Genomic DNA, 17217 nt, shown 5'->3' with positions numbered 1-17217 from the left:
GTATGTGCATAATGCCATTGCAACTATTGTCACTAAGATACTATCTGGTAATCAGAATGTTCCTGGGGTTTCCGTTCCCTTGAACACTATCATACCTGATAATGTTGCATGTCAAGAAAACGCATTCGTCTTAAGAAAGAATGTTTCTGACGATGCTGAGCAACCTGATGCTCATGAGGGTTCAAAGATTGAAAAACCCTTAGACAATGTGAGAGGTGAGAAGGTCGGTGTCACTCAAGATGTCAGTGACAACCCTAAGGCTGACACAGTGAATCTGGAAGAGTTCTCTGATAATGAACTGTTGACCTCAGTTGTCCCTAGCATAGCAAAAAGGGTTAGGACTAGGAGGGAGAAAAAGACTGTGGTGCAGAGGTCCCCAACTAAGGAGGTTGATGTGACAACTTCTCCCAATCAAAAGGTGACCGAGAGTTCCCTCAAAAGGAAAGGACATGGACCTGCAAAATCTTGGAGCAAAGAGGTGCCCAAGAAAATGAAGACCAAGACTGTTGTGGTGGAGTCTGATTCAGATGTCCCATGTGATGTCACAACATCTCTGTCTAAGAAGAAGCCAACCACTAGCAAGCTGGCTGCTAATGTTCCAGAGGTACCTATTGACAATGTGTCATTCCATTTGCCTCTAGTGTGAACAGGTGGAAGTATGTCTATCACAAGAGGCTGGCCTTGGAGAGGGAACTGACTCAGAATTCCCTGGAGTGTAAGGAGATTGTGGACCTTATTAAAGAGGCAGGGCTAATGAGAACTGTAACTCATCTCCCAAATGCTATGAGACTTTGGTGAAGGAGTTCATTGTCAATGTGTCTGAGGAATGTGCAGATGGGAAGTCCAGAGAATTCAGAAAGGTCTATGTGCGAGGCAAGTGTGTGAACTTCTCTCCCTCAATAATCAATCTGTATTTGGGAAGAGCTGATGTAGTGCAACCTGAGCTTGAAGTGACTGACAACAGAATCTGTCAAGTCATCACTGCAAATCAAGTTAGGAAGTGGCCTCTTAAAGGTAAGCTGGTGGCCAGCCAACTCAGTGTGAAGTATGCTATGCTACACAAAGTTGGAGCTGCCAACTGGGTGCCCACAAATCACAAGTCAATTGTGTCTGTGATGCTTGGAAAGTTCATCTATGCTGTTGGAACCAAGGCAAAGTTTGACTATGGAACCTACATCTTTGATCAGACTATGAAACATGCTGGGAGTTTCAGTGTGAAGGGACCTATAGCCTTTCCTTCTCTCATATGTGGCATTGTGCTGAATCAATTCCCAAACATCTTGACAGACAATGACTTTGTGAAAAGAAGAGAGAGTCCGTTGGCCTTCAATTACAAACTGTTCCTAGGTAAGCATGTCCCTGACATTGTCATGACAACTGGAGAAACATCCAGTGTTGGCAACCAACCAGATAAAGCTGCTGTTATTGTCGTACTCAGAGAGACTTGCAAAGAGCTGTAGGCTAGGAAGGTCACTTTGGAAAAGCTGATTATCCAGTTGGAGTGGTCTGATGATGGTGTGCTTGGTGAAGCTGCTGAGGTTACAGATGGAGCTGCAAGGCAAAGTTCAGAGGGTGAGGAGGAGGACAGTTCTGATGATGACACTAATGATGAGGCTGACTCTAAGTCAGATGAATAAATCATTTTCTGTAATTCTGTCATTTGTGTAATTCTATTTATGTTATGTTGGTATGTAATTTAAAGTGTTGCTTTGGCAACATTTTTGAAAAAAAGGGGGAGTAACACCTGTGAGGCCCCGGGACAACAAATTGTTTTGTTAAACAGATATTCAAAATCCTCTAATCCACCAGAGGTTGTGCTGCAGCTGATGTTCCACTTCTATGAGTGTGAGTGTGTTTATGTTTGCTGCAATTAGAAGTTTTTATTTAACTTCTGTATGTATGCTGTTTTGTGAAGTTTTTATTTAACTTCCATGTGTGTGAGTGTGCTGCCACTCTGAGTGTATTAGCTAGGTTATTTCCTGCTAGATGTGAGATTTCCACTGCTATGGACTCTGTTGTGAGATCAAAGTGTTTTAGCCAAAAATTTGCCAAAGGGGGAGTTTGTAGATGTTTAATTAGCTGCATTGTATGGTAAAACACTAGCTGGATTCTAATGTCTTGACTGATGTCATGACATGCTGTGGAGATGTTTGTTTGACTGCATTGTATGTTAGAATATCTAGCTGTACTCTGATGTCTTGGCTGATGTCATGACATTCTGAGTAGTATACTGCAGGTTTAGCTAGTACAGGATTTATTGAATGTCAAACTGGATGTTATGACATTCATCCCTGTCAGCAGATACTGAGGAATAGAACAGTTGGGGTTCTACTATAACTCAGTATTTATTTTCAGTCTGTTTATCAAGGAAATAACAGACCTGGCATAAGGCCTACTGTCTGAATGTCAAACTGGATGTTATGACATTCATCATTGACAGCATATACTGAACAATAGGCAGATTGGTTTTCTGCTACATTTCAGTATGCAGCTCAGTCTGCTTATCAAGAGGATAACAGACCTGATGTAAGGCTCTATATGTGAATGTCAAATTGGATATTTTGACATTTATAAATGTACGCTGATACTGAAGTATGGACAGATTGGTTCTGTACAGTACAACAAATTTGTACAGTCTGTTTTAAGGAAAAACAGACTTAGCACATGGTCTATGTTTTGGACGTCCAACTGAATGTTGTGACATTCATTCCTGACAGCGTGTGCTAAATTATAGGTTGTTTAGTTTTTCTGTTTCAGCATTTTTCTCAGGCTATTCTTCAGGAAGTCAACAGCTGAGCTAAAATCCAGGAAACCAACAACTAAGCTACAATTAATGAACCTAACAAATAGCCTATTTGTTAGTAACCTAGTTGTGGAATTTAGGTTAACTCGCTTGACCTTAAATTCAGGAAATACAAGTACAAGGCCCAAGTGCTGCAATATAAAAGGATGGCAATCCTTCCTTCAGAACTTAGGGGTTTTAGGCGTGAAGATTTTATTTGTCCAATATACTTCACTGCTGTATTTTTGTGTGTCTTGTATTAGACGTATCTTGTAAGCCAAGCTATTATCACTGAGATGATTGCATTGGTATAGGGTGTTCATTGAGTTGTAAGTGTTGTGTCACTCTAAGCTTTTAAGCGTGAGTGATGTGTATCTTGATTAAAGCTGTTAAGCACAATCAAGAGTTCACTACGCCAAAAACTGGAATAGACAGCGCCCCTTAGAGGGCGCTTTATTACAAAAGCGCACTCTAAAGTGAAGAGAAAAAATAAGGAGCATACTATTGGAATAGACAGCGCACTTTAGAGGGCGCTTTTGTAACAAAGCGCACTCTAAAGTGAAGCGAAAAAATAATGAGGAAATGGAGAGACACCAATAGAGGACGCTTTATTGAAAGCGCCCTCTAAGGGTAACCTTAGAGGGCGCTTTTAAAAAAGCGCTCTCTATGTCCATGTACATTTCCAGTTTATAAGGCGCTTTTGGAAAGCCTTAGAGAGCGCTTTTAGAAGCGCCCTCTTAGGCCCCCTTTAGAGGGCGCTTTTGTAACAAAGCGCCCTCTAAAGTGAAGCCAAAAAAATAATAATGAGGAAATGGAGGGACAACAATAGAGGGCGCTTTAGTGAAAGCGCCCTCTAAGGTTACCCTTAGAGGGCGCTTTTAAAAAAGCGCTCTCTAAGTCCATGTACATTTCCAGTTTAGAAGGCGCTTTTGGAAAGCCTTAGAGAGCGCTTTCAGAAGCGCCCTCTTAGGCCCCCTTTAGAGGGCGCTTTTTTTACAAAAGCGCCCTCTAAGGTCCCCTTTAGTAAACATTAAAATTATAACATATACTGCATGTCTCTTTATTTTCCCTCTCTATAAGCTATTTCGTTTACGTAACTGGGTTTTCTCTCTACTGTGATTACTCTCTACTGCGATTACTCTCGTCCTCCGTTCGTTCTCCCTCCCTCACCGTCATCGTCGCCGTCGCCTTTTTCTGCTGCTGCGTTCACGTTCACTGAGTTATCTGCGTCTACCGTCACTGTTCACTTTCTTCTCCATCGTTACCGTCACCTTGAAGGTATTTCTCTTCTCCATCGTTACCGTTCACTTTCTTCATGTGTTTGATTAGGGCATTTTCTAAACTTAGTTTTACATTTTGTGCATTATGTTGATTAATGTTGTTTAGGGCAAACTGAGTTTTTTATTTCTGATTGAAAACTGATATCATTTGAAGTGTGTTTGAGCTTGTGCTTGGAAGTTTGATGATTATGGATGCAAGTTTGTTCATGTTCCAAACACCATAAGTTTGCATTGGTCTTTTGCATGCAGTAGGTGTGTGTATGTTTGTATTCAATAATGATAAAAAAAAAAGAGTTTAGATTGTTGTAACATGAGAGAAATGGAAGGTATATGAATGTGTTCACGTATTGAATCATTGTCTTACTTGGGTCTTATTGAATCATTTCTATATTACAGATAAAATGGCTAACCAAGACGATACCCATGACGCAAATGGATCACGTAACAATGTTGAAAAAGAAATCAAACGAGGATTGACTGTTATGAAGTCAATCATTCGTGCAAGAGACAAGGGTGTAAAATTTGAAGTACATTGGAGTGCTGAAGACCAACTAATTGAGCCTAACGGTTCAATGTTGGCAAGTTACATTGGTTTCCTTGTTCGACAACATATTCCGATTACATGTGATAATTGGAGAAGTCCGGACTTGAAGGTTGGCAAAGAAAAAATATGGTCGGAGATACAGGTACTTACCATATATTGTTATATGTTTTTTTTGTTGACTATTTGTTGACCATATATTGTTATAATATTACTTTATAATAACACACTCCATGTGTATGTTTTTTAGAGATCCTTTCACATCGATGAAAGCCGGCAAAAATATTGTATTCAATTGGCCGGAAAAAGACTCCGAGGATTTCGATCCTTTTTGTCCAACAAATTTCTCAAGGATGAGGAAGGAAAATTTGTTGAAGCAGAACGGCCAATGAAGTATGCCGAGATTATTTCAGCCGATGAATAGGATAACTTTGTCGCCAAACGAAGAAACAAAAAATACCATGTAATGTCTATTAATTATGGTATTATACAATTGTTAAGTTACTTGGTTCTAATATGCCTTAAACTTTTTTATCCAGGAAGTAAGCGACAAAAATCGGAAAAGGGCATCAAAACCCGCGTATCCGTACAAAAAAGGGCGTACGGGATATGCACGGTTACAACAAAGAATTGTGAGTATATTCAAATGCTATGAGCTTATACATTGTCACAATATGTTATAATTGATGATCTTATAATCTAATTCAATGTGTAGCTAGCCGAGGAGAAAAGTGACGCAACATCTCTTCCGGAGCACGTATTATGGAAGGCTGCTCGGGTTGGGAAGGATGGGGCTGTCGTTGAAGCGGTCCAAAATGTTTATGACGAATGTGTAAGTATATGTAACATTATTTCTTTAATTATATCGAAAATTTTGTTAGACATATAATTCATTTTTAATCTCCTCTAATAATATTTCAGGAGACTTTATCCCAAACCTTACCTTCAACCGAGGTCCAGGATTGCAGGAGCGTACTTAGTCGAGTACTAAATGTTCCTGAGTATTCCGGTCGTGTGAGGGGTAAGGGTTTTGGTGTGACTCCGTCGTCATTTTATAAAAAACCAAAAACAAAAAATCCTACCAACAAAGAGGTGATGGAGACCTTGGCGGAGTTAAGAGCACAAGTACTCCAACTGCAAAACGAGAATGCAAGGTATAGAGAGGAAAGGTGCGCCTCCGAGCCAAAAGATACTAGTGACCGAGCTAGTATCAATTGTCAACCGAAATTTCCCGAGGTAATTATATATGTTATTATGAAATTAAAATAGCACTTTTTTACTTGACACATATACACGTTAACAATAACATTTATTATTGGTTTAGGGCATTTCACCTTGTCAACTGTATCTATCGTCACCAACTTATCGCATGGTTGGCAAGGGAAAAGTGCACAACACTTCGGGTGAATTACTTCACCATAATCCCCTCCCAGTGGGATATATGAAAGTTTCGGTTGACCTTGTATTAGATACCGACGCGCTTCTACCATTACCTGACGTTGTTTCAGAGACAACGTTGATGCGAGAAGCAGTCGGATCCTTTGTTGGATGGCCGTCAAATCTAATTTTCCCAGATGCCGAGGTATATATGTTCTAAATGATTATGAATATTTAGTATTCACATTTCAATTCAGCTACAATTATGATATTTAATCAATCCTTATTACATGGTAATGTTAGACTCCTACAAGACCCACACATAAAGTTGGTAAAGGGATTTCAAGACGCATCGAGTCGGTTGTATCTCAAAAAGAGGTACAAATATATATACCCATTGAATTATATACGCAACGATTCTGTTGCATCACAAAAAGTCATGATTTATTTTATATGAATTTTTAGGTTCCCGGTCGAAAGTTGAAAAGCGTTGCTAAGGATATTCCAACGACGTCCGGGACAAAATCTCAAATTATGATGCGTCTTGAGAAAATGGTGGATGAGTCCGATATTATGCACGGGGCCATTCGTAGTATAGATTTTGATGAAGGTGTTTTCGGAGCTGCTCATTTCGAAATAATTGCAAAGGAGGACATGCAACAACTTTTTGAACACGATGAATTGGGCATCGCTGTCATTCATACATACATATGGTACTCCGATCAATCTATAATTTACTTAGTTGAACAATTTATTTACACATTTCAATGAGTAGTCTAATGTTTATTATGTTTCTATTTAAGGTATATGTATGTAACATTGATGCGGGGAACTGAATTGTGTAACCGTTTCAATTTTATTGCTGCTTCCCGTATCAACGCAACGTTAATAACAAAAAATCCAACATCCGTAAAGAATGATCTAGTCGATAGATTCATGGCGGCCGGCGATAATACTACACCCAGTTTGTATTTTTTACCGTTTAATTCTGGCAACGGGTTAGATTTTCTTTCTAATAATTTCATTCTAATCTATGTATATCTTTTACGTAGAAAATTTTCATTCATCTAAATTTTTGTTTTATTTTACAGTGGTCACTGGGTGTTGGTTGCTATGGATCTTTCGAGACTAATAGTGTATTATCTCGATTCGTTATCGGGTGATTGGAGTAAATATCCGAGTATGAAGAAGACGGTTGACGCGTAAGTGAAATTCCCCTAAATATTCGTGTGTATTTGTATATTTAATTATGTCTGTCAGATTGATCTCAATATACGTTTTTATTTTGTTAGGGCAATAATAAAATTTAGATCGAAAAAGAATTATCGTAATAGGAAGGACATTACCTGGGTCAGAGTTCAGGTATATATTAAGTATCTTATTTTTGCTTATAATAGTGTTTGTTTTTTTGCTTATAATAGTGTTTGTAAGAAATTAACTATATATATATTGTTTGTTTTTCTGTGTAGTGTCCTCAGCAAAATAATTCGGTCGATTGCGGATTTTTTGTATTGAGATTTATGAGAGATATCATTGCGTTGAATCGTATAGACATCCCAAAAATGGTATGGAATAATAAGTTAGGGTTTATTTTAATATTATCGGATATTTCATCTAATTTGTTACTAAATCATGAATATGTTTTATTCTCTTAATTGTAGTACTTTGAGGAATACAAATCTTACTCAAGAGCTCATTTGGATGAAATGAAGGATGAATTGTGTCAATTCATTGTTGATCAAAGAATCATATAGCTAGGTTGTATATTGTTGTACATATATGTATGGAATGTTGTTGTTGTATGCTGTTGTTGTATATATGTTGTATATTGTTGTTGTACTTTTACTAAATCATGAATATGTTGTTGTATATTGTTGATCAAAGAATCATATATTAATGTTGTATATATGGAGGATTAATGTTGTATATAAATGGATTCATGTTGTATATATCAATGGATTAATGGTGTATAACATTGGATTAAAGGATGAAATCAATATGAATTTTACACTTTTGCAGCATGCGAACAGGTTACCAATTAAATATCCACTGTTTTTCAAACAAATTTTTTTAAAATAACTAACACTTTAGAGGGCGCTTTGTCCAGAAAGCGCCCTCTAAACACTTTACATTGACAACTTTAGAGGGCGCTTTTTCCTGAAAGCGCCCTCTAAACACTTTACATTGACAACTTTAGAGGGCGCTTTTTCCTGAAAGCGCCCTCTAAACACTTTACATTGACAACTTTAGAGGGCGCTTTTTCCAGAAAGCGCCCTCTAAGGTGTCCCTTTATGGACCACTCCAGAGGGCGTTTTTTTCTGAAAGCGCACTATAATGTGGCCACTTTAGACAGCGCTTTCTCCAGGAAAACAAAGCGCTGTCTTTACCTATGCCAGCGCCACTTTAGAGGGCGCTTAAAAGCGCTGTTATAGGCCAAAATAAGCGTCCTCTTTTCCCTTATTTGGCGTAGTGGTTGTTTGAAGTGTGACTTCACAAGTGTCTTTAATTTTAATTAAAGGTTGTAATCACTGAGGTGATTGAGGGGGAGTGAGTAGGAACACTGATCTTAGTGTAAGATTGAAATTGCATTGGGTAGGTATTAAGTGATAGGGTTAAACAGTTGGTTTAAGGTCTGAATTAATACTACTAATAGTGGATTTCCTCCCTGGCTTGGTAGCCCTCAGACGTAGGTCATGTTGGACCAAATTGGGTAAACAATTACTTGTGTTATTTACTGCACTTACTTTTTAAAGTTCTGCATAATTCTTGTCTGCGCAGAATTGGATGTCATAACAACCCGTGTGACATCGAAAGTCTGTTAACTAGAATTTCAATCTCAAAACTGAAACCTTCAACAACCATATCTCTACCAAACACCACAATAATCTTTCCAACCTTTCCTCGACACATTATTCACACTAATGTCTCCCTTCAACCGTCCTGGTCGCCCACCAGCAAGTCAAACACAACCCAACTACTCTGGCATAGGTCATGAACTCGGGTATGGCGGTACACCTTCGACGCATAAGACTACGCTGATTTATCTGACTATCTTAACAGGTCATCTCCGGTAGTTGGTAGAGATGTTCCTGAGCCCTCAGATGCTCAAACACCAATGGTGAATCATCAACGTGGGTTAGGGCCACGGGTTCGGGTAGCTAAGGGATGTGGGACCGAATGTCGGTTAGGTGATCCCGGTGATCAACATTAGTCTTTTTTGTATAAACGGGAATTTATATTAATATGAATTGGTCTGATTTCGAAATTATGTATCACGTAGACTATTTTTGAAAAAAAATTACAAAATACACTAAGGTGCCAATCCAATTGGCGTATCCCTTTAACCCATACACATGGGCGCCAATTGAATTGACTGCACCATATGCCCTAACCAATCTAATTGGCGTCTCCTCTCTATGTTTAAAAGGAGACGCCAATTAGATTGACGCCTCCTCCTAAAAGTGAGGTAGTTTGGAAAAAAAAAAAAAATTAAAATTATTTTGGGATTTTTTTTAATATCTGAATTATTTTAGTAAAAAATTCTCATCCTATAGTAGCCTTTGAATTATGACCCTAACTACTAACTTTCTCACAGACCTACCTCAATTAAGTCAATAATCATCAAATACTCTCATTTTAAATCTTAATAAAAAATTAGCAACCAACAAGTCGTGCCAAATAACTATTAGATAGATATATCTGAAAACAGCTATTAGATATGCGCGGATATTGGAGATTGTCTCATCCTTCATTTTCCTTTGTATATAAACAGATTCATTCTCCATTTTCCTTTCAACACAACAATAATCATAATCATGGGTACAACTTCTATCTCCCGAGTTGCTAGGTATTTGCCTGTTGGTTTCCGTAGAGAATTATCTAGGAAAAAACTGCAGCAATTTGCAGACAACAATCTTGTTGATGTAGAGTTTGAATTTCTTGATGATTCTGATGCCAATTTAGGTGATAGTAGTTCAAGTTCCAATGACTCTCATTTAGATATTGAAGATGATGATGATGATGAATCCTCTCAGAAGGTTCATGCTGGTACCAGCAATATTGAAGAGAATAGAAATTTTTGGGAAGATCAACTTCAGCTTCTGCAGGTAATTAACTAATTCATGATCCACATGTATTATTTTGAGATCTGGAAATTAAAATTATGATTAAATTATTTTGGTTTTGATTTGGTGCAGACGAATGTATATAAAATAAGTGCGGTGGAATTAAGCCTAAGGAATGCAACACAAGAAGCGATTGAGGAAATAGATAGATCAGAAATAGAGTGCAGTTGTAGTAGACAGATCAAGGGTTCATCAGCAAGAGAATGTAGAAACTGTTTCATGAGACAAGTTTCAAGGTGCCTTCAAAATGCTGGTTTCAATAGTTCCATTTGTAATACTAAATGGACTAGCTCACATAATCTTCAATCAGGTGATTAATTAATCACTAATTTTTATTGTTTAAGTAATTAAATAATAATTCATTATATATAATATACCATTATAAAATTAATTAATATATACCGAAAGCTAACAATTATATCATTATTATAATATAACTATGCAGGGGAACATACATTTTTGGATGTGATACATAGTACAAGCAAACAGAAATCAGATGTTAGGGTAATCATAGAACTAAACTTTCGATCACAATTTGAGATGGGAAAAGCAAGTGAAGATTATAACAATCTTGTGAGAAAACTCCCAGAAATGTATGTAGGAAAAGTAGAGAGATTAAGAAACATAATAAAGATCATGTGTATGGTAGCTAAGAGATGTTTGAAGGAAAACAAAATGCACATAGGACCATGGAGAAAACAAAAATACATGCAAGCTAAGTGGTTGGGTCCATGTAAAAGGAATACTTCAACAAATTCACTTTCAATGGGATATTCTCAGACGATTAGTTCAAAGCAGAAGGTAAAGGCATCAATGTTAACAGTGGATTTGTTAGACAAGATTCCTAATATACATTGTACTGCTATTGAAGTTGTGTAAATTGTTATAGTTGATTAAGATAGAAGATTGATTTTTTCTAGAGTGAGAAAGGTGAGAATTCAATGTTGTTTTATAAGTATGTAAAAATAATTTATAGCAATACATGCATAGGGATATTTATATGTTGCTCAAAAATGTTAAATATCAAATACGGTATTTACATATTTTTTTAGATTTGTTTTCATAAAAAAACACTTTTTGTTGATTTGTTCGGTCAATCCGGGGCTAAGGATGGACAATAAAATCAGTTTTCCAACTTGAATTTGGGGCTAAGGGCTAAGGTGGCCATAGGGGTTTATATAAATGAGTAAAATGGTTAAGTTTTGAGGGTTGCTCCACCGTGAAAAGTAACAATTATCACTGTCGTTTAGAGGTCTTTGGATATACCTTTTTTTTCCACATCCATTTGCGCAAATTAATTAGTCACTCTTATTTTGCCTTGGAAATATATATTTGTATCAATATTAGGTGAGTCCGAAGACACATCTATGTAAAAACTTTTAATTCAAAATTCAAGGAATTTTACGGAGATGTATCGCAAGACGCGTTTATTTCATATACCCGTATCAGACTCTTCCATCTTCCTTCTTCATTTGCTTCAAAGTTACTAAAACTTTATTTGTGCTCCTTTGCTGCAAAGTCATTTCCAAACCCCATTTGAACAAGTTTATTGAAGTTCATTTTTCAAGACCACTCACTCCATTCTACTTCATTTGTTGCAAAGTCATTTACTTCATTCATGTTTTTCATCCATAACTCTAATTTGGTAAGTTTCTCATTTCATTTCTTTTTCTGAGATTCGAATGATATTTTCAGTAACATAGATCATTTAAGATACATTAGATAGTAGTACATTCAAAATAGGTAGTTGATATAGACATGCATTCTCATTTGATTGGAGTCTAGGGCATCAATGGGATTTCTATATTTATGTAACTCGAAGTTTATCTAGAGATGCATCTATGGATTTTGTCTGAACTTTCAGAGATTTATCTCTGGATTTTGTCCGAACTTTCGGAGATTTATCTCCGAATTTGGCCTGGCTGGACTTTGATGTGATTTTTTGGTTTTATGATACACACGATAGCTGGAAAAAACTAAAACATAATGATGCTCAGTCGTTTGTTCCAACACGCGTCTGTACGACCTGAGAGGTGTGCAATTCACATATATAGGTGTGCAAATCTTTAAGAGCATACCTAAGGCTTGTTATCTGTAGCCTATTGTCGCGACTGCAAGGTCAAAGCTAAATTGTCAATCTGAACTTTCGAAGATTTATCTCTGGATTTTGTCTGAACTTTCGGAGACTTATCTTCGAATTTGGCCTGGCTGGATTCTGATGTGATTTTTTGGTTTTACGACACGCGCGATAGCTGAAAACAACTAGAACATAATGAAGCTCGGTCGTTTGTTCCAACATGCGCCTGTATGATGTGAGAGGTGTGCAATTCACATACATAGGTGTGCCAATCTTTAAGAGCATACATAAGGCTTGTTATCTGTAGCCCATTGCATAAAGAGTCTGGCTTATTAAATCGGCCATTCAAAGCATATCATTTCATTATATTTGTTTATGTACGGCTAGTGGCTTTGCTTAAGGAGTTGGAATCTAACACCAGGAATTTCATTTGGAGAAGGGATGTTGTAAGACCCCAATTTTGACCCTAAGATCCCTCATGCCATCTCATAGCATTGCATTTGGCATTGGGATCACATCTTGGCTTCCTCCTTACCTATCATTTATTGGGTTTGCATTGGGAGAGATCACCAAGCATTTATGATTGTATCATACTTTATTTTCTTTGTTTACTAACAAAAAACCAAAAATATGTCTAGTGTAGCTTTGTTTCTTTTGTAGGTAGTGTGTGTATCCATATATGCCTCATCAAGCTCACAACTAGGACTTGAGCCCCTCAGTGCAAGGAATCAAGCAAAGAAAAGGTCCACATTGGTTCTAAGCATCATATATGGATCCCTATGTTCTTTATTTGTCATTTTTGATCAAGAATTCATCAAGAGTTTGAAGCTTGTCTGTCAAGGAAGCTCTAATTCATCTAGGTATCATATGTGCCTTCCTTAGCAAGTTTCTTTAACATTTGGTCAAAGATGTCATGGGTACTTCATTGAACATCATTATAAGCATATATGATCCTCCATGAGTCCCAAAGAGCAAAGGAACTTCAAGTTTGCAAGTTGGTTCATGGAGGCTGACCAGAAAAGTCAACTAGTCAAATCTAGGGTTCCCTAGACCATATATCCTACTAATTTTGTCATATGAAAATGATTCCAATATAAAATTTACTCTTTATGACATTCCAAACAAATTTCATGTTGGCATCAAGAGTGAATTTTGCTTGGAAAGTCATTTTTTATGGTGAAAGATTATAGGTCATTTTGTTTGTGCCCTAGATGGAAGGTCAACTTCCAAGAACCATAACTTCCTCAATATTTATGATATGAAGATGATCCAAGTTTCATGATCAATCTAAATATGTCTTATTCAACTTTTCTTCTTTGATAAAGGTAAAATTTCACTTGAAAGGGCATGTGCAATGAGGAAACATTATAGGTCCATTTTGGTCCTCATCATTGAACAAGCAATTTTCATCAACTTCTAAAATACATAACTCCATCATGCTAGATCCAAATTGTGTCAAATTTGTTATCAAAATTAATATAATTAAAAGAGATACACCTTTGAAGAAGGAACCAAATTCATTTGAAACTCATAGAAAAAGTTATTCAAGGTAGAAAAAGGGGTCATTTGACTTTTAACTTAGAAAATTTTTAAGTATGTTTGATTCCTCCAACTTCAAGGTCAGAATTCATCATGTTTTAATCTTCAAATAGAAAAAGTCCCAACATAAAAGTTGCTCCCCATGATGGTAGATTTCCAAAGATATCAAGATCATTCCATTTGGACAAAAATTAAGGGACTTGTGCATGGCTTCTTTGCATGACCCAATTTGGAAACTTTTGAACACAAATGTTACACTACTTTGCATGGCCTCATGTTATGATCTCAACATCATTTATGCACGATTTTGGACTTATTGTAATGATCATTTGGGCCTAAACACATACCTATTGAATTACTATTGTTGGCCAAAATTTGAAAGGTGTAGAAATCATTTTGCATTGCCTATAAATTGAACTCCATTGCTTCAGAATTGAAGAGAACCCCTGCCTAAGCTTTGCCCAGTAATCCCATAGCCATACTTGATAGAATACCTTGAGGATTTCATTGAAATCGAGCTTCTAGTTCAACTTCTATTTCTGAACTAGAACTCCAAGGATTTACATCCATTTTGATCCTAATCATCTCCTGCAAGCAAGAGGAAGCAAGACCAAGTGGAATTGCATCAAGATCGAGCCTCAAAACTGCAACTCGAAGGTGAATTTTCCATAATTTCAATTCTTTGATTCTCTCTCATTTCTTAAGATTTTGGCTTGACTTTTGGTTGACTGGAGTCCTACCAATGTAGGCATTGATACTGAGTTGCTTTGAGATTGAATCGAAGCAATTCAGTTTGAACACCTCAACTTTCAATTCCACATTTCTCATTATAGAGTGAGAGTTGGAAGATTTTGAGGTCATATTTGGAATCCTCGTGATTTTCTCTTCAAAGTAGTGTATGGTCCATTAGTTTTGGTGAACTTTCTAACCAGTCCGGTGAGGTGGTCAGATAAGATGACCGGAGCTAGGGCTCTGGTGGTGTGTTGACGCAATCCAGACCATCTGATCCATTGGCCACGTTCTAATTTGGTCCCTTGATTCTGATTACCAAGCCTGCGTGCATGTTGACTAAAGTGTATGGTGGATTATACGCGCTTGGCCATTAGATCTGCCACCTCAATTAATGAGGGAGATCTGATGGCCCTTGTTTTTTCTAATTTCTTTTATTTTCCAAATTAATTTTTAAATATCATTTTCTTACAAAATTCATTATAATTTCATTTTTAATTTAAAAAATATGGGACCATCACCAAAATTTCGCAAATAATTTCCTCTTCCCATTTCTGAATTAAAATTAATTTTTGGATTGAGTTTGACATTTTTAGTGAATTTTGTGATTTTTAACTTGTTTTTAATTGATTTTAAATACTTCTGACTTTTCAAAAATGCCCAAAAAAATAGTCAATTGTCCTTTGCCCTTGTTTGACCTATGATAAATCCCTTGGCCATTTCTTTGGTGATTTGAAGGAATTTTAGGGTTTTCCCCTTTTAAAATGTATTTTTCTTCATTTAAAAATTGGATTTAAATTGTTTAATTGCCTTAATATTTTGTTGAGCTATTTTATTGACTTTGTGTTGAATTGGACATTAATTTGATCAATATCATTGAATTAAGGGGGTTGATGAAGTTTGAACTTCATCCCTCAAAATGAACGGATGGTATTGATCAAATGAAGTTCATCCCTTGATCAATTTGTGATCCCCTTCACTTCATCTCTTCATCTTCATCTCACTTATTTCCCAATCCATTCATGACCAATGCTTTCTCATAGATCAAAATGCTAGTTGATTCATCAATGACCTTGTGTCAAATGAATCAACATGAGCTTGATTGAGATAGGTCCATCCCCTCTTATTTTTGTGGGTGATATAATTTAGGAGCTTGGTTTTGATACCTTGTCTCTAGCATTCATTAACACCAATATTATTATTGTTCGACCTTAGATAGTTGTGACTTCTACATAAGTCCAATTATGATTGCTTAACGTGGCGCTAAATTTGTCCCAAGGCATAACATTTTTGTAAGTGAGATTGTAAGTCTCCCATTCCTCATGGTATTGTGTGAATATTTGGCCTCTTTTCCATTTGTGAGACCTAGTGGCATACTTGTTGGTTTATCTAAGTTGGAGCCTTTCTCATGAATGATGTCTAGGTTCATATCTTCATGCTTGTGAGTGGATGGTTGAGCGTTCTCCACAAAATGACTTAAAAATAAGCATTTCTTCTTCCACTAAGATTCACTAACATCTTTTGTATTGACTTTATTTTTAATGTCATCTACTTTAATGCAATTTAAAATCTTGCACTTTATCTTTCATTGTCATTTATATTTCATGCAATTTATTTATGTTTCAGTCATTTTCACTTTGCTCACTTGAGCTGTATTTTGTGCTTGTATTATATTTATGCTTATGATTTTGTTTTGTTTATGGTCTTAGGACCTTAAAGTACTTAATAAAAACAAAAACCCTAAAAAATACATCGGTGGACTGTTGGACCTCTGTTTGTGACTTGATCTGAACCATTGGACTTAAAGTAGACCATATCCCTGTCCTATAGAGGAAACATGGCCAATGCCATTAATCTGAGACCATTTCTAGGTCAATGTCATTCATCTGATACAAGCCTTGAGAGACTCCTTTTCTTTATCTTCTATACTCATTCTTCTTGTTTGAATTGTTATTTTGACCTTATTGATATTATCTTATGATTTCTCTTTGAGTATGTTTCAAGGGATATTTCATCTCATACATTTGAAGGACATTGAAGAATGCTTGCTTTGGAATGCTTGCTTGCCTGTTTGGTTATCTTTATTTGATGTCATTGGTCTTCTTATTAATTGCTTGGATGATTATGCTTTATTGCTTGCTTGAGAATCCAAAGGAAATAGGTTTCTATCTAACACTATTGTCTTGTGGATGCTTCCGATTGGTTAGATCTTTTCAACTCTAAACTTTTAAATCTTGTATAGGATAGTCCCTTCATCTCCTTCTCCTTCTTTAATTTCAAAATCTCTCCCTCATTTTCAAAACTTATTTGCTTGTGTTTTCAACTTAGACTTGTTTTAATGAGTAGAAACCTTGACCTTATGTCATTGATTTTCAAAATATTTTCTTAATCAAACTTGTAAATGAACTTAATCATATTGACTTTATTTTCAAAAAAACAAAAAATGGCTAACAACATCATCTAATCGTTTTGACCACTTTGTGCCTTTTTCTTTTAACTTTTCAAAAGAGAGCATTTAGATTTGAGTTATCTTTGGTCGAGATATAATTCTCCCATTCCATGGTATGTTGATTGTAAGTCTTTCCATTTATTATGGGTTAGTGGCATACTTGTTAATTGAATCCAAGTTGGAGCCATCCTTCTTAAATGTTATAAAGCCCTCATTATCGGTGGATGTTTGGTTGAGTATTCTCCCTTTTATAACAAAATATCTTTAAGATTTTGTTAAAATAAATCCACCTATCTTTGAAATTTTTACCATGATTTAC

General features: G+C 36.3%; 1 protein-coding gene across 3 annotated transcripts in view; it reads left to right on the top strand.

Moving 5' to 3' along the window:
* The window catches only part of LOC127105751 (uncharacterized), a 59387-nt gene extending 48137 nt beyond the window's left edge, over positions 1 to 11250 (top strand). The window contains exons 1-3 of one of the 3 annotated variants that reach the window (XM_051042954.1): positions 9696 to 10086; positions 10177 to 10414; positions 10550 to 11245. In XM_051042954.1, coding sequence (XP_050898911.1) covers positions 9796 to 10086; positions 10177 to 10414; positions 10550 to 10983 — 963 coding nt within the window. In that variant the 5' untranslated portion in view covers positions 9696 to 9795 and the 3' untranslated portion in view covers positions 10984 to 11245. Of the gene's footprint in view, positions 1 to 9695; positions 10087 to 10176; positions 10415 to 10549 lie in introns of those variants that run through there. The other 2 variants (XM_051042952.1, XM_051042953.1) reach the window with 2 other exon arrangements.
* Positions 11251 to 17217: the final 5967 nt, after the last annotated feature.

The sequence above is a fragment of the Lathyrus oleraceus genome, chromosome 7, assembly GCF_024323335.1.
Source record: "Lathyrus oleraceus cultivar Zhongwan6 chromosome 7, CAAS_Psat_ZW6_1.0, whole genome shotgun sequence".
Classification (NCBI taxonomy): Eukaryota; Viridiplantae; Streptophyta; class Magnoliopsida; order Fabales; family Fabaceae; genus Lathyrus; species Lathyrus oleraceus.
This window is presented reverse-complemented; position numbering and strand designations above follow the sequence as displayed.